The sequence below is a fragment of the Parasteatoda tepidariorum genome, chromosome 7, assembly GCF_982258835.1.
Source record: "Parasteatoda tepidariorum strain Cologne lab strain chromosome 7, Ptep-v5.0, whole genome shotgun sequence".
Lineage (NCBI taxonomy): Eukaryota > Metazoa > Arthropoda > Arachnida > Araneae > Theridiidae > Parasteatoda > Parasteatoda tepidariorum.
Genome location: NC_141761.1, coordinates 82,828,698 through 82,854,479, shown reverse-complemented (window position 1 = coordinate 82,854,479; position 25,782 = coordinate 82,828,698). Strand labels below are relative to the sequence as shown.

Here is a 25,782-nt window from a genome sequence, read left to right as displayed (position 1 = left end):
TCCAAAACCTCTTAAATATTCTTATCTTTATTTATTCCACTATGACTATCTTCTAATTAGCACTTTACGCATATACAACTATGCAATTTCTAATGAGCAACAATTCTTTACTAGTCATAATATTAAATGTTGAATAAGGTATCAGAATTTAGTCATTCATTCTTTAATGTGAAGCATCAATAATGAACTTTTAGATCACTAAGTCATTCTGAACACGCATCCAATGTTGTAAAATCAAATAGTTGTGATAATTTGCCATAATTCCTTGTAAAAGGTCTAATTAATTGCATAAATCTTCACCGACGCATACAACATAGATAAGTGTACTGCTATTTTTGCTGATCAAGGATAAATTGCAACCTAAACATTAATCAAAATATTCGCATAGCAGTTATATGGTAAGAACAATTCATTCGATTACCTTTGATATTTGATTCCATTTTGGTATTCAAATGCAATTTTTTTTAATATTTATTATAAAAGAAAATTGCATAAAAATCAATAATACAAGGAAACATTCTTTTTAATTTTCTCTTGCACACTTTTAGAAATTGCTCAATAACAGTTAAATAACAATTTTTTTAATTATGATTTTTCATATTTAAACAAAACAGTCAGAGAACCATAAATTAGATGATATCCAAACTGTTAAATGTGAGAAAAACCGTTTATTAACTGCTTTCACCTAATACGGTTAAACAACTAGAATTTCATGGCACCAACTCGATGCACATAATGAAGCAACCCAGTCCATTGTAGATGGGTGCGTATAATAGCCGGGAGGACAAATCTGTTATTCTCATAACTGACCGAATACGGGTTCGAATCCTAGCGTTTACACTACAATGTTTCCTTGAATCCCTTCCCCAAGAAGATTATTCTGCTTACCCCATTATGACTTAGGGCTATTAGCATACGTTACTATCAATTACACACTGATGGCAGCACCGTAAAGATGGTAAACTTACTCCAATATCCAATTAAACTTCTTTTAACGATTTTAAAACAATGCTAGTTATAAATCGTTAATACCGCATAATTTTGTACTGACTGATTTTCAACCGTACTAGTTGCAAGCTGTTCTGTAGTAAAAATGAAAAATGCTCCTTACCGTAAACTTTACATTTAATTGGATGGACAGACTGCTGCAGGTTGTTTACCATAATTAAAATTATTTTACCTCAGTGAAAATGCTCTCAGTACACGAGAATTTTTAGCAGATCCTAGATACTTCATATCGCTGATTTCAAATCTCCAGTCGCTTTCTCTCCCCAAACTGCGCTTACTTTAAAGACATTTTTAGTCGATTTTTTGTCGAAATGTACAAGTTCAAAAGCGTTATATATGTATATATAAATAACAGGGGGGTCACGTAGATGATGCGATACATTTCTAGGGAAGTTAGACCAGATAGCAAGCCAAAGTTGAATTTGCGATTTCCTTTGATCGACATATTAAGGTTGACTTGTTAATCATTTTTCCTACGATGAAGAAATGCTACTATGCCACACAATACTATTTTATTTAAATATTAAATAAAAGCACGCATAAACCTTTTGCAAAAAAAATAATTATTATAATTTTATACCTTTTTTTGTTTTGGAAATCATGCTTTCAAACTTTTTTATCCTTTCGTTCTAAAACATTTTTTTAAACATTTTACGTTTCTCAAATACATTTTTAGTGATATTGGGTAATGTTTTTATATCCAATCTGATATAAAAGAGTTATTTACTCAAGTTTAATACAAAACTCATTGTGTGTAAACTAGCATGATTAAATTCAACATTATTATAATTAGCATTGTTTCAGACTTGCATTATCTATTTGCTAATCATTTAAAACCTTTTTTTTTTCAAAAAATTTTCTGCTGGATTATACTGAAAATTATAATACTATTTTGGAAAGAACATCATCACCCTAAAATGTCATCACACTCCGCTAAGGACACTTCTTTATTATGAATTATTTTTCATGTGCTTTATAGCAGGTAATAATAGGTAAGGGCTCTTAACCGTGTATGACAACATTTCCAGGCATGGGTTCCTATGCAATTTTAATCCTAGTTACGAGATTAAATCCCCTAGAAGTTTCTCATAATATTTACGCCGCCACCTGTTATATACTACGCTTTTACGCTTGTACATTTCCACAAAAAGTAGACTAAATACGTCATTAAAAGATGAAGATTTAAAAACAAAACTAATTTTAGATATGAAATCTCTACTCGCGAATTAGGCCAATTCAAGTATTTGTTCTATCGCAACAAAAAAGTTGCTTTTGTGTGCAATTTGGCATAACTATGAAAAATTATTTCTGCATGCATTTGAAAATTACAAGCATTTAAATAAGAATTAATGATTAGAAATGAAATGTATCAGTCACCTCGTTCGGTATTTCTTTGAGATTTAAACTTCATAAAAAGTTTATGTATTAAATTCATCCTAGTGTAAAAGTAATTTTGAAAAGTGAACAGATCAATCATTTCCAGCTCTTCTCACGTCTTGGGTTCTGCGCATTTTAAAGTGAAGTTCTTAAGAAAAAATGATTTTGGAATATTTCAAAGCTTCTCTCTTTAAACTTAAAAAAACACATCGATTATTTGGATTCCTTACATGATTTTTTAAAAGCACATCTCTTTTCAATGAAAAGTTTACAACGATGTAATAAAGTATTAACTTTTTTAAAAGAGAAGAAAAAAAAATTTAAAAAAAATGTTTTTAAAAATACTCAATTTTTTTTAAAATTATTGAAAAATTTGGAAAATAGAATTAAATAAGGAACATATATAATCTCGTAATCAGCTGACACGATTATATCCAAAAAATATGTATTTTCTCTCTCTCTCTCTCTCTCTCTCTCTCTCTCTATATATATATATATATATATATATATATATATATATATATATATATATATATATATATATATATATATATATATATATATATATATATATATATATATATATATATATATATATATATATATATATATATATTTATATACAGTTGAACCTGTTTATCTCGAAATTTCTAAAATTCCCTACTTTTACTACTGTCTAAAATCAATGCATTTTACATGTTTATGTCGAAAAAGTTTTTTTAAAAACCTCCGTTCCTCGAATTTCTAATAATAGAGCACAAATGTCAAAACTTTCTTAATCAGTAGAACTCGCAGACAGAGATAAATTTCGTGAATCCACAGAAAGTAGGAATGAACAGGTTGGGGGTGTTTCTTGGAATTACAATCACTTTCTCTGCACTTCCTTAACTAGGAAGGAATACGATGATTCTGGAATTAATCAAGGGTTTAATGAGTAGTGACTATTAGAGGTTAGCTTTTCAACATAGATAAGAAAACTAATAATAGAAATAAATTTTCCTCTCAAAATTGCAACCAATAGATCAAAGGATAATTAAGAGTTTTAAAGTAAACTATAGAAAACAGTTTGTACGCAAGCTTGCAGATGTCATCGATGAAAAAAGTTAGATGCTATCAGAATTACTGTTTTGCCTGGAGAAATGTGTCTAAAAACTATCCAAAATGGTTTTAGAAAGCTGGTTTTTAAGAATAGCTGTGAAGATGCTGAATAAGAGGTTGAAGGCATCAGTAAAGAAGAAGAAACTGCAAACGTTGAATGCAGTGCCAGATTTGCCATAATGAAATGCAATGAAGGCTGGATTTAATGTCGACATTAATTTTGAAGTGGACAACTGCCTGGCAACATGCAAAACACTGACAGACTCGGAAATTATAGATAATGCCAAAATATCAGATGAAGAGGAAGAAGCTGAAGATCATATTGATGAATCGAAAATGAATGTAAAAGAGGTAGAATAATCGCAGCAATTAAGGTTATACGTCAAAAATCTTGTAAATTTTTTTTCAGTGTTAAATGTAGATTAAATTTTTATGTAAATAGATGTATGTGGCATAGTTAATTTAAAGAAATGTCTATATTTTGCTACTGAAAACAATTAAAGCACTTTTAATGTAATTTCTTAATTAAATTTAAGTTTTTTAAAGTACCTGTATATCTTGAGATCTCAAATTTTTTGCCTTTTCTGCGAAATTCGAGATGTATTTTATATGTATTAATTCCCCATTTCCATAAACTAAAGATGAAAAATGCTTAGAATTTTAAACGCTTAGAGGTTATAGAGGTATAATATTTTAGGAGAAATGAAAAAAAGGAAGAAAAATTATTAATTAAATACTTGCGTTGGGTGTTCGAAAAATGACCCACAATTTGAAAGATCAATTACAGGAAAATGGTAGGAGACAAAAATATGCAATTTACTGCATTTTGCTAAGATTGGCTATTATATGAAGTTTGCAGCAACAATACCGAATCCCGATTCAACCGATTGCAACAGCAATATAGCTCAGATAGACGCTAAACTAACTATACACCAAAAATAATTCTCGAACATCAGAGGCAAATATTGTTTTGCAGCTTTTCTAATCAGCTATTTAATTGATTTCCAATATTGCACCATACTTTGTAACTAATGTTAAGATGCACAGAGAATAATTTCAACAGTCATCTTGTAGTTCTTTAGATTAATTGAGATTCGTCAAATGGTTTTGGGACTGTCAGTAGGAAAAATGTGTTTATATTATTAAAAATAAGATAGCACAAAAGTATTTAAGTAAGTTTGTTTTTCAATGTTACTAATTATTTTAATTATTGTTTTATTTGCGTTATATGTTGGGTTACGAGAAATAACTTTTTAAGCATGAAATAATTTTACATGTAACATATTTACCTACAAAGTAATCTGAACACATTTGATCTCAATACAGAGCAGTAAAGGGATTGAAAGATTTTCAACACATCTGAAGAAGATATGAATAACGGTTTATGTCGATAAAAGCTAAAGTAATGATTTTATTCGTGTAAAGAAAATTTTTTTTTCCGGAATATGGTTCATCTTCTCAGTATAATAACCCTCTTGGAAAATCGATTTTTCACTTAAACGTTTGTCAAATTGTTGTAATTCTCAAACTTCAACAGAATATATTACATTCGTAAGTTTTGAAAAAAATGTACATAAACCTTACATTTACAAATATTTTTTCGAAATTCTCGACTCTCTAATTATTTTTTAATTGTGCAAGCGTCCTATGAACTTTAATGATTTGTCTCTATTTTTAACCAATAGTAAATCCAATAGTTTCAAGCCAATAGTATGAACCAAATAGTAAATCAATAGTTTTAGGGAATAATATGAGCATTTTTGCGCTGTAAAATTTCTAAAATTTATGTTTTATGTAACTTTTAAGTAGTGCGATAGGCTTGAGCCGTATTATAAAATTACACAATCGATTTACATATATTTATGTTTTGAAAAAAAAAATTTTATAATGTTGTGAAACTTTTCTATTAAATAAAAATATTTGTTTTTAAATCTTTGTATTTGCAACGTAGTACATTATTAAATGCATTTTATTTAACGTTTAGTTCCATTGATTATTTCAAGTTTGAATACTATATAATTATAAACATTTTAAACTAAATATTAGAAACAATAAAAAAGCTAAAATTTTTACACTATCAAATATATCGAACGTATCATGAACTTGATATATTTTAAAAAGGTATTTTGTCTCACTTCTTATGATATACAAGAATATTGTTCAATATACGTCTTCTAAGTAGAAGGTTGAAAAATTTTTAATCCTTATTTTAATAAAAAAAAGTTTCGCCATTTTTCCTTTTATTTTTTTTAAGGAATGCTTAGAGCAAGATGAAATGAAACATAATGTTCGAAAAACGTCTCGGTGATAAAGAAAGAAAGAAAATCAATATAATAGATCATTTGATGCAGAAAGAAACTTAATTAAATGTCAAAATGGTTTTAATTCTCAATGGTAACAAAAATGACTGTTTTTATAATTGAAAACATACAAAAAGTGAGTGAAAAAAAATTTTAATGCTAATTCTCTTATTTCACACTATTTTAAAATCCCGTTTAGACAATGCATTAATTATATAAATGCTTATTTAATTCGGATATTTTAATTAGTAATTAATACACTGGGGAATATAAACTAAATAAAATAAAGGTACTTATTTTGAAACGTATCTTTAAAATGTAGTAACGTATCTTTTAATTCCAATTTATCGTTAAAATTAAACTAAATTTTATTTCAAAAATTATCATTTAAGTCAATTAAATTGAAAATAAATCATTTTTTCATTAGAGACTGTAGAATTTTATTTTTGTATGTACGATATTATTTCTTCTGCAATTCAATTGAATTCGTTAGAATATTTTATTAAATTTATTTAGTTAAGAAATTAGCAATTTCAGCTTCTAAGTTCAAGTTGTAATACAAAATATACCTTGAAGAAGTTGTGTAATACTGGAATTTATACATAGAACTTATGTCAAATATACAAATATACCTGCATCAAAAAATAAATTTATTAAAAAAGGAATAAATATTTACATTAAAATGAGCTGTAAGGTTTCATTTCCCCCCCTCAAAAATAGGACAACTAATGTAAAAACTAACAATATATTATATATTTTGAGTAAGAAATGCTTTATTCACTTTCAAAATAAGAGTGACCATCGTTTCTGATATAAAATCCTTGATAATACATGATTTAAAACGGATAAAGTTAAATTTGAACTATTTTCAGCATTTTGTCTTTTTTTAAACATTATAAATAACAACGTTATATCTAAAACCCACAAAAAAAATTTAATTCAGTAATTCTCATAAATTTCTTGAGTGAAATCCCGGGAAGATTAAATTACAAAATACATGGCCAGATATATTTTTCGTTTAATTTGGTTACAGTTATTTATAAAAAAGTCTGAATCTGTTATAGAAATGTTTTATCTGAACAAAACAGTACATTTATTCAGATAAAAGAATAACCTCTATGAACGAAGCTAAGAATAGTTATTGTCAACTGTTATTATCTAAATGAAAAAATAAGTTCTAATCATCATGGTACTTAGAAGAATAAGTCCATACTAATCATCTCAAGTGTAATATTTGATTATTAGGTTCTTTTACGTTTATTTTTAAACCACAGTTCCCATTGAAACTGCGTTAAGTTAAGTGTGTTGCTTGAAATAGAATTTCTATTAATCTAATCGACATGTTGAAGCTACTTGTATCCAATCAATTTAAAACTGTATGGTCCCAAAACTAAAAACTATTTTTTAACATTGTAAAATACTGCCGAAATAGAGTTATCATTTTTGCAATAAATTCTTACATTTAGGAAATTGCTTTGGTCACAAATTATCACACATTAAAGACTGAAAAGTGCAATTAAAACTTGATTTGATAGATTTGAAAATTTGGCATTGAAAAAAGAGTAACGCAGGGTTCGATTCTTCTATGGAAGCTATAAATTAAATTTAATGTTAAAACTGAATTTTGTAAAAATATGCCCAGAAGAAAAAGGTATTGTCGTGTATATTGTCATTGATACACGATAAATGTTACCAGAATATGGTAACATTTATCGTGTATCTAGCTCTTCAAGGACACCAAAAAACTAAGGAATTTTTCCGAGAAGTTTTTTTAAAGAGTTTGGTTAAATAAATCATAAAATATAGTTTTATAATGCGAGATAAAATCTGGTAAGTGTGGTAAAATTTGGTAAATTATGATTAGTTTAAAACATGACATAAAACCATTTAAATTGCTTAAATTTACTTTTCAGTTTAATAATTTTTACTAAATATGTATTAATAAGAATCGTAATATTGAATACCAGAATTTCCGTAAACCGTTGCTAGTAGAGAGGTAAAATTACCATATGAATGGTGTTTTTCTTATTAAAATTATCCTTACCATACAGAACGATAATTTTATCAGAATTGTTTTCTCCATGTTGAATAAAACATTTTCGATAGTAAATTAAATTTTTAAGCGTTAAGATTTCAAAATGAAATGTGTATATCTCCTTCCTTATGTAAAATAATAGACTTGAAATAAAAATAGTTGTTGTTCAGCTCTACTGTGTTTAGCTTAACAACTAAATTGAGAAATGGAAAATTACTTATACGTAAGCTGTTCTATTATACGAATTTTCTCATTTTCAGTGCTTTTGAATTCATTCCTTGAGAACTAAAATATTTATATTACTTCAGTCTGCATCGATTTCTATGGAATTCCCAATCTTCGTCACAACATCGTGAATTTTCTATTGTGAAGTCTTTTCTATTATTTCGCTTTTCCCCGGGATAATATTTTCGGGTGATTTTCAGATTCCACATCTATTTCGCGATATATATTAATACTTGAATAGACGTTAAAGTAAAATATTATTTTAAAGTCATGTACTTGTTTTTTATAGATTTACGAGCATGATTTCGCCAAAGAACACAAATAAATTATATCACGACAATAAAAATCAATGAATTATAACAATAAATAATAATCAATAAATTATGACAATAAGCTTCAATAAATAATAACAGATGAATAGAAGCTAGAATTTTCTTTGATATATCTAGATTTAGATGTAAAATTCGTAAAATATTTTTTAGTTTAAAATCATTGCACTTTAATGTCGAAATCTATAAACAATAAAAACAATATTTATTATGAGCATATTTCAATGAACATAATTTGTAAATGTGTGAAGTTTAATAAATTTTGATTTTATATTCCGCGTTAATTCGGTTATTTGAAATTCCCTTCGGTGGGACTATGTTTAGTTCAAAAAACTAATTTACACTTATGAAGGGATTTAGAAAAAAATAGTAATGTAAGCATTAGTTAAGTTTGTCATACTAATTATTTTAATGTAAAGAATTATCTAGCGAATTTATCATTATATTTTTAGGTAAGGAAATGTATAAACATAGATTTGTAATTTTGTTCCTCCAAGATTTTGTAATTTTAGTACACTTTTTAAGCGATTATTTTCTTCCTGTAAAAGGCAGCTTTATAAAGTCTTTATGCAATGCATTTAATTTACTGAAATTTAGTAGAGAATTGTTTTGCTTGAACAGTGTATAGCGAAATTTCGAATTAAAATTTTGAATCACAGACTCCATAAATGTTATAAATCTTCAAATCATCTCGCAAAATATATTTTGCAAGATTCTGAACATCTCTTTATACAATACGTAAATTTTAAAAAGTGCTACTAAATGTCGGGAAATTTATCCAAATTAAAATAAGTGCTATAAATATTTTACTAAACTAAAGTCAATTTTAACAACTCAGTAATAACAACTACTTTTTTTATCCGTTAAAATAATGGATAAATGCAAATAAGTTTTAATAAATACTTGAAAAATATTACGAAATTTACCTAAACTGAAATAATTAATGATTGTTATAACTACTTTTCATAGCATAACAAGTCCGGGATATTCCTAAACTGTTATTATAACGAAAAAATATAGTGTATATAATGAGCACATATACTCTATATAATGATTTTGATGAGCGTGTTTCAATTAACCAACAATATTTGATCAAAGATTCTCTGATCAAAATCGAAAAACTTATCCGATTGTATTAATAATAAAAATTAGTTTTATTTTTACAATAAATCTTATTTTCAGGAATTATTAATTACTGCTTTTATTATAGTTTTTAATTTTAAAAAAATGTTAATGTTATAGACATACATAAATTTTTTATTGACTATTTTGTCAATGTTTTTGGATAATGTCAGATTAATATTATGAAATTTCTTGAGTAGAATATGTATTATAAATATATTTTAAAATACTAAGTATAATTTTAGCAACTCCGGAAAAATAATTATTGTTTTATAATACAATTATGTTATTTTTAATCTGATAATTAAAATTTCTAAATAAGCTTGACAGTTATATTTTATTAAAAGTCGAAAATTGCATTTTTTCTTTTTCTAAAATTTTACGATAGTAAGTTCCTAGCAACAAATACTCTTTTTCAATGCTACACTCTAATTAATTATTTAGTAACTGGCATAAACTATGTAAAGTTATTTTTTTCTCATAAAACTTACAGGTCAACAAATTAATTGATTGACTATAAACTGGAATTATTAACTTATTGTTATTTGTCAAATTCTAGAATGAAAATTATTATTTTTTTGCAATACTAGAAGATAACTTTAATCTGAAAAGTAAATTGTCAAAGAAAGTTTAATTTACACTTTATTAACATTATAAATGTTACTTTTTTCCCTAAACCTTACTATAATAAGTTTCTGAGCAACTCATTCACTATTCATTTGCTATGTATGACGAGAATTCTCCATGTATATTCTCCTCATATAATGATATAGTTCGAGTGTAATCCACCTAAGTCATGTAGAGTAATTTTTTTCTCATAACCTTTAAGTTATTTACTGAACTCTGGAATGATATATAGTATCAATATAATTTTAAAAAAATCATATACAGTCGACTCGTGTTATAACGACCCTGTGATAGAACGACCAACATGATATAACGACCCTGTGAAGGAGTCCCAATTCACATCCATAAGAGATAACGTTATTTTACTCTTGCTATAACGACCGTAAAAAAGGTCAACTCTTAATATAACGACCCTCTCTGAATTTGAACACCGCTCTTTTCTAACTTCCTATTGGAAAGTGGGGTTGGGTGGTTGACCTTGAACAAGCACACCTCTGTTAAGTCCTGTTACCATGAAACTTCAACAAATTAATGCACATCAAAAAATTAATGTCTTCGTCTAATTAAGTCACGTTTATGTTCCTCGGTTTACTCTTCTTTATAATACTGAAGATTATGCACATAAAAAAAAATTCGTTATATATACCGCAAATTACGTACATCAAAAAATTAATTCATTTGAAACTAGATTTTTTTTGTCAGACTATGTTTTTCAATCTGTACTTTAAAATAAAATTCTTAATTGTTAACAGTTGCAATTCAATTGTTCAAATGTCATTATGTTTCATTAATGCATGTATCCTATCCTTTTTTGGTTTATAACATGTATACCACAAATAGTATATGCATGCATTATGACGTTTAAAACCATTATGTGACCGACTTTCAAAGGAAATTTGCTCATTTTGATATAGCGACCATTTGATGTAACGACCAGATTGGGGCAGTCCCGATGGGGTCGTTATAACGCGAGTCAACTGTAAATGCATATATTTGATTTTCATTGAGAGTTTCATCAATGGTTTCGGTTTCTACAAATGTTTAATCAATATTGCCTAATGTACCCTGCTGGAATAACATTCAAATATTTCTATCTAACAATATTTGTAACAATTATTTATTTTGATATTGATTATTATTTACAATACTCTGGGATATATGTCTTAGTTTAACTACAGAATCTAAAACACTTTTAATTTTTAAACAAAAGATACTACAGAACTTTGTAAAAGACATTACAGAACTTTACTGTTTCGTCAAGGATTATTGTAATTTCCGCAAATATACAGTTTTCATGACAATCGATGGGTTTTGTCGATGTTTTGGGGCAATGATTCATAAATTTCCCGAAATTCACCAAAACTAAAATATTTTTTTAGAAACTAATGTTGTATTTTAAAAGCTCTTGAAAAATATGTTTTACTTTATAATCCTAAAAAATTATTTTTTATATAAAAATCAGAATGCCTGGAAAGCTTTATTTTCATTAGCATTCGAAGCACTATTTCTGACTTTTTTCCAAAACTTAATTATGGAGAATTTTAAAAAAAGCAACAAAACACTCTTTTTCTCACGTAATACCATAAGATGGAAATTAGTAGCCAATTAAATTAGTACAGATTTTTCTTTTAACTCGTAAAGTTCGCAGAATCCAAGTCTAATGCAGATTTGTTGATTTTATAAATAAAAAGTACTCTTAAATATTTCATAACTTCGATAGTTTATATTACCATTTTATAGCGCTTTGAGCCATAATATTGTTTCAAATTCACTGCAACCTTAACCCCTTGACATACGAAGACGTCTGGGAGGCGTAATTTGCTTCTTATGTCAAAACAACTATTGACGTGCCTCAGACGTCCTCAACACGGAGATGAACAACATAGTCCAGACAGCAAATAAATATTTTAAAGTGATAGTTTATCAGTTGTGATTCTTGGTTCAATTTATTCAATTTAGTAGATTTTTATTCACCACCATTTATAAATAATTCGTAGGCTTATATAATTCACCACTTTATAGTAGTCATGCCATGCTATACCTTTTAAAAAGCAAGCAAAAATATTCAAATATTTGCAAAATTTAGTTTATAGTTATTTACCTTTTTTTTTAATTATTCTGGCGTGTCCGGACAGTTGGCATCTCCGTCAACATTCCGTTGCGAGTTGTGGTTTACAGTGCAATCAAAGATCATTTCTTTAACAAGAAATGATATGTCAAGGGGTTAATTTAGTTTAAACATATTAATATTATAACATATTCATACCATAAAGCATTGATCAGATTACGGTACAAAGTACTGGCACTCGGGGAGCCGGTACTTTTTACCTTAAAATCTATTTTTACCGCAACATTTAGCGAAACAAAAAATCTGATATACCGTACTTTTTACAGTTCATACCGTAAAACTCATGAATCACTCTCATTAAATAAATATTTCTGTAAGAATTGTGTTATAATATTTTTCGGTAAAAATGGACTTAACGGATGATGCACCCAAAGTGATAGTATTTTATACCGTAATTTGATCCGAAATTTGTTACTGTATACCATAACTTTGGATCGAATTTACACTACATCTTATTTCAAAGCCACAAAGTTTGACTCAATTTTGATGGATTTTTCTGAGAACGTAAAAGTTTTTTTTTACTTGAAACTGTTCTTGAAAATCTAACAAAACTTATGAAACTGTAAAATTTCCAACTACTGAAAGTTATTTTATAGTTTGAGTTCCCTATTACTTACTTTTAAAATTTTATTTAATGTAAAGACATCAGTTTAGAAATTCACCCAAATGCTAACTCTACAAAACCAAACATTTATGTTAATTTATGAATAAAGAGCAAACCGTATTACATTGACTATACCACCATTCTTACTTTCTAATGCAAGTGACACATTAATCAAAAATGCTTCATATCCATGATAAAACTTTCCCTTTTATTTCAGGTGTATTATTCACTGAAGATCAGAAAGAAAGCCCAACAGAGCTTGCGTTTAAATATGCTGTGTATAGTATAAACAGAGACAGGAGCATTCTACCGAACACCACCCTCATCTATGATATCCAGTACGTGCCAAAAGATGACAGCTTTCATGCTTCAAAGAAAGGTATGCATCATGGTGGTGGAAATAATGGAACCGCTGCCATATATTTTAGGTTACAGTATAGCTCATCTTAAGAGATAGTTCATTTCTTGATGTCGATTGTGGGAAAAGAAATTCAATATTCTAAATACTTTGAATTCATTTTGAGTCACATTTGGTACTACAACAAATTGATCCTCGGCTTAGACTGTAATAAAATATGAAAATAAGTAAATGTATCAAGAAAAGATTTTATATTCAAAAAATTTCTACCGGTTAAGAAAAATGCTGAAATAAGTGCTTTTGGTTACCTTTTAACTTATTAATGTATTTTTTAAAATTTAATCTTAGTTTTTTTTAAAAATTTATTTGTTTATAAACAATGTAGAAAGTAGCTGTTTTCGGATATTAAATGAAATAAAATCATATGAATGAAATAGCGGGCGAATTTAATGATTATTCGTAAAAAAACCTTTTTTTTTTTTTACCCCACATATTTGAGTTCATTTTTATGATATTTAATTTTAGTTCTATAATGTTAATCAAATAAAACCAAATGTAAGTCACAAAATATATAACAATATCATATTTTTCACTTATCTATGTTATATTTAAGTCCAAAAATCGTTATGTTTTTGGATGGAACATTACATTATAATTTACAGTAAAAACTTGTAAATTATATTTTATTACTTGTAAACTATATTTATTACGAACAAACCCCATTTATACACTTAAAGATGTGTATTTTAGCGTCATGTCTATCAAAATATTTAATGTTTCGTAATTAGATGAAAAAATGTTATGATGATAAAAATGTAGAAACATGTACTATTAGAATTAGAAAGATATAAATAATGTCGCTGAGCAATTGATGTAGAAAACAATGTTAATGTGTGGCTCTTACTAATATTGTTGTGAAGATGATTGCAGCACATGGTGCGTAGCATAATTCGCTAATGATTTATATGATTTATTAGATTCTAAGTTTTTAAAAGAGGTATAATGTGAATATTTTGGACTGATTTAAAATGTAACCATGGGAACAAACTCTAGAATTAAAAAAATAGTCCCAGATGGCTTTCTCCAAGGAAAATATTGCTGAAGAAACTTTATTGAAGACGTTTTACTGTATTTCAATACCTAACACTGGGATGAACTAACTTTCTGTTTTGCCACTTGAATATTGTTAACTAATATTGCCAGTTGCTAATTGTTATAAAAAAAATTAAAAAGGCTTAAGGCCAACAACCGATAATTTTTCTATAGAAATAGTTGGCATTAAAAAAGTCATGAGTTTGATATTTTTTTCCATTTTAATATGCAATGTTTAATAAGTTGATGTTGCATGAATCTAAACTATATAAATTAAAGCAGTGCATTATTATAACGTATGACATAACAATAGGACAATATAACTTTTAAGATTGTCGCCATTAGGGTGTCAAGATATGATTGTCAATGAACTTAATCATAAATATCTTAAATATTCGTAAAAGTTACAACATATTTCCCAATTCTGCATTTGAATATACAAACTTAAATAAATAGTTATTACATAGTTATTGCAAAGCTACTACAAACTATTAAAACAGCATTATTTATTTATCGTTAACAATTGCGTAGTTTAATATATACCATATGAGTTTACGTTCACATTAGTAAATGAATGATACCCTTATTTTGAATGCATATCGCTCTCTTCTAGTGATTTACAATTTAGAAAGTAAACTTTCTAGCTCTGCTGACGATTTGATTACTTTACGAATTTGTATGAATTGACAAGTAGTTGCTCGAATTTTACTCTGATTAGAGTAACTCCCTTAATTTAGAACTGGTATGCTCCAGTGATATTAAATTTAGCTATGCGTGTATTGGATAGACGATAGTGTCTTACTGTAGCATTTAATAACGAAAATGTTCAATAATGTAAGATAAGTTTTCTAGTTACCATTTTGAAAAATAAATGCTTTTTTCCCTGCATAGTTCAGTTTGCGATTAAAGTAATTATTTTTCTTTAAAAATAAAAATAAAAGTACAAATAACGAGAATCAATTTATTACTAAAAATAATAAATAATACGTTTGTTTAATGCATGTGTGAGATAATTTAAAACATTTGATAAACATTTTTGTGTAATTTTATGATGGAGTTTTTATTTCACAAACTAAGTCATTAAAATCGATTCGTTTCGGGGTATACGCCTATCAACGTTTAACTCAGTAGCCTTGAAATTTGGAAACTGACGCAGAAGACAACAGAACGCCTAGATCTAGCCTGTATTAGGACAAACTTAAATTCATGGAGCACTTTTTGATAACAGAACTAAACGGTACTTGCGTTAGATGGAGTGGGAAACCACGAACATCTCTCACAATAAGACTGGAGATCTGGTTATCGGTCGACCATTGAGAATTACTGTATACTACTGGAAATATTTTAAGAAAGCACTGCGGATGGTGAAAACCGGAAGAATATTTTAAAAGCGCTCACTCATAGTTTTGGTTTGAAACTTGGTCACCACATTGGGAGCTGAGTGCTCTATTCTCTAAGCCATCACGCTCCATTTAACTAAATATTTGTTCAAAATAAGAGTAAAAATAATAATCGTTATACGCACGGAACTGAAATTCGTGAGAAATAACCTAATTAAACAATGCGTATTAATAATGGTTATAACTAGCACTGGGCGATACATCGATTTAACGGAAAACATCGATGTTGTGTAATCATCGCTGATCCGATGTTTAGGTTGGCGTATTTTACGAAGCATCGGAAATTCCGATGTCCGAGCGATGTGTACGATGTTTCCCGAGGCATCGATGTTCGCAAGCGTGCGCGAAGAGCATTTCCCCCGAATACGAGGCGACATCAATTGCCGTGACGATCTTTTCCCTTGTGTTTCTTCCTTCGCGAATTATCAAGTAACGATGTGCTGACGATGAATTCCGATGTGACTGGGAGTGAAACTAACTTATCACCAATGAAAGATGAAAAAGTGCTTTCTTCAATTCGTGCAAATCCAAGAAAAGAAAGTGATTCTCTGAGGATTATTTATATTTTGTTATTTGATAATACTTTGAGATCATTTTTGTCTTCTTGAAGAAAAGATTGTTTTTGATCAGTTCCGATAAGACTTTTTGTTTTTTTTATTTTTTTACCTATTTATTTTTCTTTGTTAAATCTGAAGAATTGCATTCCTTCAATATAGATAAAAATTTTTCATTAATAATTTTGTATAAAGTTGCAATTTTGCATATTGACCACGTTTTCAATTATTAAAAAATGATTATCATTACTGTTAGAAATAAAAAAAAAAATATAATATTTTTGCAAAAAATTTTGGCAAACGAGTTTTTAAACCGACGACTTATCAAACGCAAATTTTCTTTTAAAGACAGTCGTTCTGTTTTTATTTCTTTAGCATTTTCTTTTTCGACTTGATTGCTTTGCGATCTTCCTTATTGATAAAAATTTTCATAAGAGTGTGCAGTTAAATTTTGTTTTCACGAAATATAGTTTAGCAACATAATAATACATTAGGTTAGCAATAATTATGAAAATAAATTTTTAAATAATTGATTTTTACAATATTTAAGCCATAATAATTTCCACTGTATCCTTTTGCAGGAAATTTTGTTTTTATACTAGTTTTTCGCTATTTCCTCAAAAACATTGAAGGTTACTGCCTTTAATAAATTATTGAAGGATATTCTTCTGGAAATTCTGGAGAATGAGTGGCCAAGAGGTTATACGCATCGGCGTTTCTTAGTTTTTTATCTTTTTCAATCCATAATTTTTTTTTAATTCTCTTGTATCTATTTTATTTTTACAGTTGGCTGACATACTTTGCGGCAGGCTAAGACTTTTGGTCTATTGATCTGATTTTCACGTATTACGGCTTAATCTTTAGTGGTTTGAGGGAGAGACCTCAAATATGCTAATTAGTTTAAGCAGACAATATTTTAAATTACGAAGTGAGGCACAAAAGCGTACTTATCTGAATAAATTTTTTTGACGGATTATGATTCCTCACCCTCAAAATATAAGGCGTAGCCGTAATCTGAGAAATGTAGTCCTAATAATTTGGTCAGGATAGCGATCGAAAGTTAGGATCTCTTGATGTTTATGCTACTTTTTGCGTATTTCGTCATATCTCGAGAACTGTTTACGCGAATTGATAAATTTTAGCACAGAATTATAAAATTCGTTTATCCAAAGATAATTTCATGCAAAAATGATTTTAATTTATTTTTTTATTAGTAATAGTCGAAAAAGTTTGAATTGTAAGGTATATATTTTTTTTAAAGAATATGATTTTTTATTTTTAAATAAAGAAGTTAAAAGAAATTAGTTGAATAGTTTCTGAAAAATAAATTTTAAAATATCATACTTTTTGAAATCCGATTGCTAAGTCAAAAGTAATTTTTTTCATGCACTATACTCTATTCATAAATATCAAATATTATTTGCTAAAATATTCATGTAAAGATAAATTTATTACAATATAAAAGCTGAAAAAAATTCACCAATGCTTTCTAATTTTATTTTCTAGAAAAATTATTTCTTAATGCAATAATTTTTTAATGTGTTTTTGTTTAAAATACCTAACCATCTTTAAGAAGGTTGAAAATTTACAATAATTTTTGTTGGCCAAAGTTGAAATACTATTCTTTTTTTTTTACCCTTTTTAACTCATCCTTAAAGATAATTTACTCATTTTTTTCAAAGCTGCATGTAAAATTTTAATGCTGCATGTAAAATTCGTTTCACTAGTTAACTATTTATTCATTACCCTCTTTCTTTAATTTAAAAACTTCCGATTTTTTTTTCCAGCAAAATCTGAAGGTAGAAAAGATGTGTTTTGTTCAAATTGAAAGCGACAGTCTATTGAATTATTTTAATCCAAAAGAAGAAAATAATCAAAATAAAAATAATAAATAAAAAAATAGGAAAAAAAAAACCATTACAATAAATATTTTTTACTTACATATTTTAATTAATATGTATACCAGGCTATGAAGTCATACATTTAATTTACTCCTATCTTAACTTTTTTCCCTATTGATTATATTTTAATATATTATTGAAATTAAATACAACATTCAATTATAAATCACTTAGTTGTTTATATACACCTATAAAATGAATATAAGTCGTATAATGTTAGTTTGATGCATTTTGGCAGATTTTCACTCTTTATAAATTTTGTCTGAATGCAAATGTGAATAGTAACGTGATCGCCACTCAAACATCGCGATGAATCGTAACATCGCGATGTTTGAGTGGCGATGCATCACGATATTGAAATCTTTACATCGCCCAATCCTAGTTATAACCAAAGCAACTATTTCACCAAGAAAATTGCTAAATTGATCGTTTTATTTTCCTTAATCGAAATTCCATTCATTGATTTTCAATATCATTAAAAAAATCACTTTCTCATCAACCAATTGTTAATTAGAATCCCTTGTCAACACTATGAGGGTGGTTAAGTGGTGAACATTGTCTTACTTCCCTGACAAGCTTGTACTCACCGGTTTTGAAATTCACTTTTCAAGCCAGAACTGGGAATAAATCCTAAATCCTATACACTGTAAGGATTTCTTAAAAATTACTTATTTAAAACGGTTACATTCAGAATGATTCTAATTTTGTTTTATGTACCCTGAAGTAGAATCAGGATTACAATTACTGGCGCTTTTAATTATAAATATATTTTGATATTTATAGGGTTTAAATACTTTTGACGTAAGATATAATGTGAGAAAAAAAAATGGTCGAAACTACCAGAATATTGTAAAATGTACCATTTTTTGGCTCTGTATGGGCACTCTAAAAACTCGGAAATGCGCTTTGGTAATATTTTGTGCCTAGAACATAAGAAAATATGATACATTTGTTTTTTTCTGCTCATCCTGCCACCAAAAAGTTCAGGAGCTTTTTTTACGATATTTATGGAACCCTTAATGGCGTATATTAATTTAAAAGCTTATTAATATTAATGTTCATTAATTTGAATACATTTAATATTAAAAAAATATTAATTTTAATCTATATTTAGATTTTAATCAGAATTTTTTTACCTAGAACAAAACATACGGAGTAAAAAATCAATACGTCTATTTGGACACTTAGATTTTTCATGATGTAGTAACAGATGGCTTTTTTTCTGTCTAGCCTGCCTCCAAGTGAGTTCTGGAGTAAGTGCAATCTTCGGTCCCCAAGACGCTCTTCTGGGAAGTCACGTTCAGTCCCTGTGCGATGCCCTGGACATTCCTCACATAGAATCACGTGTCGATATGGAACCCGAGATGAAGGAATTCTCCATCAATCTTCATCCTAGCCCGAGGATAGTTGGTTTGGCCATCCGAGATCTCATTCATTACTTGAATTGGACAAAAGTGGCCATTGTATACGAAGAGGATATGTGTAAGTGTAACAACTGTCCACTTGAGAAATATATCGACAATAGTTTAGTGTGCTATTTGTCATTCTGTTTTGTCCAACCGCATCCGAAGAATAATGTCCCAAGGAAAGATCTGTGACAAACTCGACGTGGGAGAGTATTTGATTTTGGTCGTATTTAAGGTTTTCGTATAAACCTCAATTATGTCTATGTTAGTCATTTAGTTTTTTGTCGGGTTGTTTTGCATGCAGGGAATTACACAAAAACCTCTCTTAATAAGTATTTTTAAAATCCACATCGAAAAGGAACTACTAAATGCATACACATTAAGGGCCATAAAATCATGTATAAGAAAAGAAAGACGAAAATTTTATCTTTATCTATTGAACCAATAAAGATGCACAGGATTTAAAAGAAAAATCCAGCTTTATTACTCGTTGAAACACATGCGTATTTTTAATACCTTTTATATTAATTTTTGCTCTTTTCGGAAATTAAACTGATTTTAATATTTTCATTCTCGCTTTTCTTTGTGCTGATTTATTTAACTTCGAAAGTCTTTTCTTGCTTTTTTCACTTTTAATAATTAATTTGCGACATTCTTTTTAGCAATTTTTTCAACAAAATTTTTATAGCATATATTAAAGGAGGTTCTTTCAGAAGATCTGGTATTTAAATCCATCTTACAAATCTGCATTTTAATATCTTTTGGAAAAAAAGTTATTTTTCTTTAAACTACTTTATTAAAATCAAACAAGGCGTTAACATACACTTCCAGAAATAAAACTTTAACTTCATTGAGTTGTATTTTGATAATTTGGAGATTCATTTCTTCTTGAAATCACGCGATTTGTGATGAAACGTTAATTCCCAAATAAAAGACTAAAATGAACCACATCGCAGTGGATTGTGGGAGATCGTTAACCAGAATGACGAATCTGGAAGGAAGACCAGACGATCGAAGCAAGTCAGTCTGTACACTTTCGGAAATAAAACTGTAAATGAGTTATGGGTCAAGGAGTCAAGGGTAAAAGAGTTACACCAAGTATATTAGGAAGATCTCGGGCTCGAATCCCGTTTCGGATATGTGTGTAACTTATCTCTCTGTTCTATCTATCCTTAGTTTTATCTGGGAGACAGTAATCCACCTATACATAGCCCACTGTAGGAGTATACAGGAAGTGTACATTAGGGGCTAGAAGTTTTTTTTTTTTTTTTTTTTTGAAAAAAAAATAGAATGACGAAATGTTCTTTAATTTTGAGGAAATTCATTTCCAATTTTCTCAAAGAAGAGTCGATAGTTATTTTATCACTTTGACGAAATGATTTCTCGAAGCATATGCCAGAAAATGGCTTCGTCAGAAACCATTTTCTGTACACTTCTGCACACTCTACTCTGAACTTTAAGTAGAATTTTAACATTCATTTTTTACAGCGCAATTTTGTGAATTTTGCGTAAGAGCCGCCAAGTTTAAGCAGTTTATGTAAAGAAGTAGATTAAATGAATACGTCAAGGCAACTGAATGAAAGGTAACTAAGACAGAGTTTTTAAATTTAAAACATAACTACGTTTTCATATGAAATTAAAAAAGAGAAAGTACTCAAATCGAGTTTCAGCAACAAAAAAGAAGAAGAAAAAAACTAATACACCATAATTAATTCTCCCTCTACTCTTATTGAATTTCTCCTTATTTACCTTGTACTAGTATTTAAAAATAACAATTTCTGCTGTTTACTAAATTTTTTGATAGTTTTATTAATTAATTTGCTACACAAATACTTATTTCTGAAGAAAGTATAATGAAAGGATATTTTTCACTAATAAGTATTTTCTTCTTCATTTTAGTAAAACAATAAGTGAAAAGTAAATAAGGAAATGAGTATCACAGAAAATGTTAATTTGACACAAATTATAATTGCAAACGTTGAGCACAGTAAAACTCAGCAAATCCCTTAATTAACTCATTGAACAAATGTCTAAAGTAATGTAATCGGCGAATCGTATTGAAGCGCGGAACACTTAATGAAATTCGTTTACAGGATAAACACAAGACAACTTCATTTGTGTAATTGCTATTGAGAAAGATTTGGTAATTTCTTTCGTAAATAATACATTACCAGTTAGAAAATTGGGAGATAATCGCATTTATTCTTAAATTAAATTGATAAATTTAAAAATATATATAATAGGTAAATACATCTTTAAATCCTGTTATATTTTATTTTCGACTTTATTTGTAATGTGAAATATCAGCAACCGTTATGAGGTTTGTGAAATACTTAGATTTATTTATTTTTTAATATATTAACCTAGTATCCCATACAGAAAATTTCAACTATGTACTCAAATATTTATAAAAAAGAAAACAAAAATAATAATTCTTGTTTAGTTCCAATTTACTCTATAAAAAATTGCGGATTAAATTACGGTATAAAGTACCCGAACTTTAAGTGCATCATCCTTAAAATACATTCTTACAGCAAAATTCTTTTTTAACGTGAAATATCATATCATAATTTTTTACAGAAACGTTTATTTAATTAGAGTAATTCGTAGATTTTACAGTAATTATTACTGTTAAAATTACCATTTTTTTAGCTACGTAAAAAAAATTATCATATTTTTTTTACGTAGCTTGTTCCAATAAAAATAGATTTTACGGTACCGTAATTTTATCCAAAACTATTGACAGAGTATTTGGAACTTAAAGCAACAAGTAAAATCTTCCAATACTCATTTTTGTTTACATTTACTATATACTTAAGTAATTTGATGTAATAAACACATAATTAATGTAAATAAGTCAATTATTATGACACACAAATTTATTAAATTTATTAAATTTTCACTATCTGCAACCATATAAAAATTTCAATGCATATCTTAATTTACATTTACTATGGTTAATCAGACTGATGTAATGAACACATAACTAATATTAATAAATTAATTATCATACAACACAAATTTCTTACATTTATAAAATTTCCACTAACTGCAACTATATAAAGATTTTAGTACTTATTTTAATTTACATTTACTACGGTTAATCAGATTGATGTAATGAACACATAATCGATATAAATAAGTTAATTATTATACAGCACAAATTTATCAAGTTTCTACTAACATTTACTATATGAAGCAATCTAAGTTATTATAATTTAATGATTATTTTACCCATTTCAAAACCTCTATTCAATGAACTTTAAATGCATAAAACTTAATGAAATCTCACTGTCGTACCATATCTACACAAAAATTGCCTACTTACAGCAACAAAAAAATTATGAAACATTGAAATTTTTTAACTTTTTTTTTTAAAAAAGCATCGACGTCATTTAGACGTCAAAGCAAAATTAAAATTTAGTATATATGTACTCTCAAAAATAACACTATCACTCTTGACGATTCAGCAATCCTTGAGTTGTATTTTGTTAATTTTTATAATTATTTCTTCACATCAAGGGATTTGGGACGAAACGCGAACTCTCAAATATATGACGACAATGTTTCCTCAACTTGGAACCTCATCATAGTGCACTGAGGGAGAGAGTTAACTAAAATGATCAAACTGAAATAAGGATTAGACGATGGAAGCTATAATGATGAAGTATTTTCTTATTTTTGACGAAATATGTTTCCTCGAAGAAGTGATGCTAATTATTTCGCCACTTTAACAAAATGTTAGCTCGGAACATAAGCGTCGCGAATTTTGAGTATCCATTTTTTACAGTGTGTTACTTAATAAAATTTATTAATCTCTGTTATGTTTTATTGATGAAGTGTAATAACAATGAAGTGTTATTAAAGAAGTGTTATAAAATAATCTTCTTAATGATAACTTCTTAAAATATTACAACTTATCATTTAGAGAAATGCCCATAAAACATTAAAATGTTACTTATTTTTGACAAAATTCTTTATTATTTGTTGCTATTTTGGTGTTTTTTCAATTAAAGGAAAATCACAAGAAATTTATTCTTATTTAATTTCAGCTCTGATAAGCCTACAAGAACTTATACGTCCTCCTGTACCTAGGGATTTGCAATTGATTTTTCGGAAAGCTAGTGTACATACATTTAGAGATACCTTAAAAGATATTAGAAGAAGAGGAATATTTAGCTTGGTAATAGACACTCGTCCGCAGAACTTGCCTCATCTACTGCAAGCAGTAAGTTTCAGTCATTAGCTATTCTTCTACATGCGTTTGTCAGACAATACATTTTTATCCACTCTTTGTTTTATTTATTTTTTTTCAAAAAAATCGATAAATAATTTATTGACGATATGCTTTTAATGGCCTTTTTAATCAAAGAGAATAAATACCATTGTGCATAATTAAGGTTTAAAGGAAACTATTTCGCAATTGCATAGATCTACTTTTATTTCCTCCTCTTTTTTACTACTATTTTCAATACTTCGTAAATATATCCTTGAGACATTTAAATTTTAACCCTACATTTATGATGTTCATCAAAACCTTTTCGTAATTAAATGTCTAGATCCACAGATTCATAATCTGCATACTACAAATGATGGGAAATCCTGTGAAATTTTCGAAATTAAAGTCAGGGGATTCTTCTTATGCCGAATAAAATGTTGTCAAAACCAGAAAACATTTCAGATTTTTCCAAAGATAGGAAAAATTGCTAAACAAATGACTATTTACCATATTATTATAAGAACATATAAAGTCAGTACATGATAAAGGTATATGTAATAGAGGGGAAAGACCAGGTAGGCTTGTTGGATCTAAACGAAGGCTTGTTGGATCTAAAATGTTCGATCTAGAAACTGTCTGATTTAATAAAAAATATTCATTGCTTAGTTGTGTATCATTCCTAAAAGTCATAGATGTAATACTTTTTGTAACAAATATTATTTTTCCTAGAAAAAGCCAAATCACCTAGTCTTACCCCACTAGTTCAATATTAACGAGTACATATGTTGACTTTATGGAAAATTTCGAAATACTATTTCAGTGAAAAAGTAGCAAAAATTTCTATTTTATAAATAAATTTAAGAAAATTATGTGTATAGTTTGTACGTGATGTAGTCAAGGCTGTACTCTAGGGAGGAGAGGAACAATTGACCTAGAGCCCAGGATGGCTGAGAATCCGACAAAAATATAGTGTTTATAAATTAGATTTTTTTTAATAAAATTGTCGAGCGTTTCTTTATATCCTTATAAAAGCTACAATTTCGTTTAAATAGTCTTCAGAAATTCTACAAAAAAAGAAAGTAATGTCTAATGTGCTTTGAGAAATGGGTTCTGAATAAATTTTGTAAAGGCTTCATCTTTTTTTTATCCGTTGATCTACCTTGGATGTAGTTATCTTCTTCCTTCGCTGCACTGCAGTTATCGTGAGACCAGCATAGCCACACGTTAAGAAGAAGGTGGCAAGGCTGGATAGCTATCAGTCTTACCCCAAGAACGGAGGTTATTGAAATGAAACAGTACAGTGCTATTATTGGATCAAATCATAATTTTTTTAAGGATATGAATCTTTAGTACACGTATAATAAGCTGGAATAAAAAAAATTTTTTTTTAACTGTAATGACCAATAAATAAGGCAAGTTTAAAAACAAGCAAAAAACATTTGAAGGTTAACTTAGTAAAACAAACTTAACAACACGAGCACCGTAAATGAATTCACAACATGCCAATATGATAGGTCCTTCTACTTGAAAAGTGTAATTCAGTGTTTGAGCGCGAAAACATGAAATTGATTTCGACGCAATCGGGGTACCCGGTCTCTCTCCACTACTCAGTCTTACCCCACTCTCCCTTATGCCTTTTTTTATGCATTCCAATCACGTAAAAAGAACAAAATATGAGGGAACACTTTTTCTGTCCCATTGTCGAAAATATTTGTCACACGTGCATTTCAATTTTCATCCTTTCATTTGAAATATATAAAATATTAACATCTGTAAAATTTTAACATTTTTAAACAAATTATGAAGCTTTCTGGGTCTCCTAATCAAACTGACATCGAATAAAAGCAAAGAAAAAGTAATTTATTTTACATTTTATTCGGAATTTTTTTGTGCCATACATAAATTGTTGCAAATATTTTTAGATTATTATTTAAAAAATATCAATTTTATGTTCTAATCTTTTAATTTTGGTAACTCTTGAAAAAAAAATGTGTTGATA

General features: G+C 28.0%; 1 protein-coding gene across 4 annotated transcripts in view; it reads left to right on the top strand.

Annotated features, from left to right (window-relative positions):
• Window positions 1-25,782, top strand: part of LOC107451709 (glutamate receptor ionotropic, kainate 2) — a 277,014-nt gene that overhangs the window by 227,527 nt on the left and 23,705 nt on the right. For all 4 annotated transcript variants that reach the window (XM_087168155.1, XM_087168154.1, XM_016067888.4 and 1 more), the window contains exons 2-4: window positions 13,071-13,232; window positions 19,389-19,640; window positions 23,617-23,792. In XM_087168155.1, coding sequence (XP_087024281.1) covers window positions 13,071-13,232; window positions 19,389-19,640; window positions 23,617-23,792 — 590 coding nt within the window. The remainder of the gene's footprint in view (window positions 1-13,070; window positions 13,233-19,388; window positions 19,641-23,616; window positions 23,793-25,782) is intronic.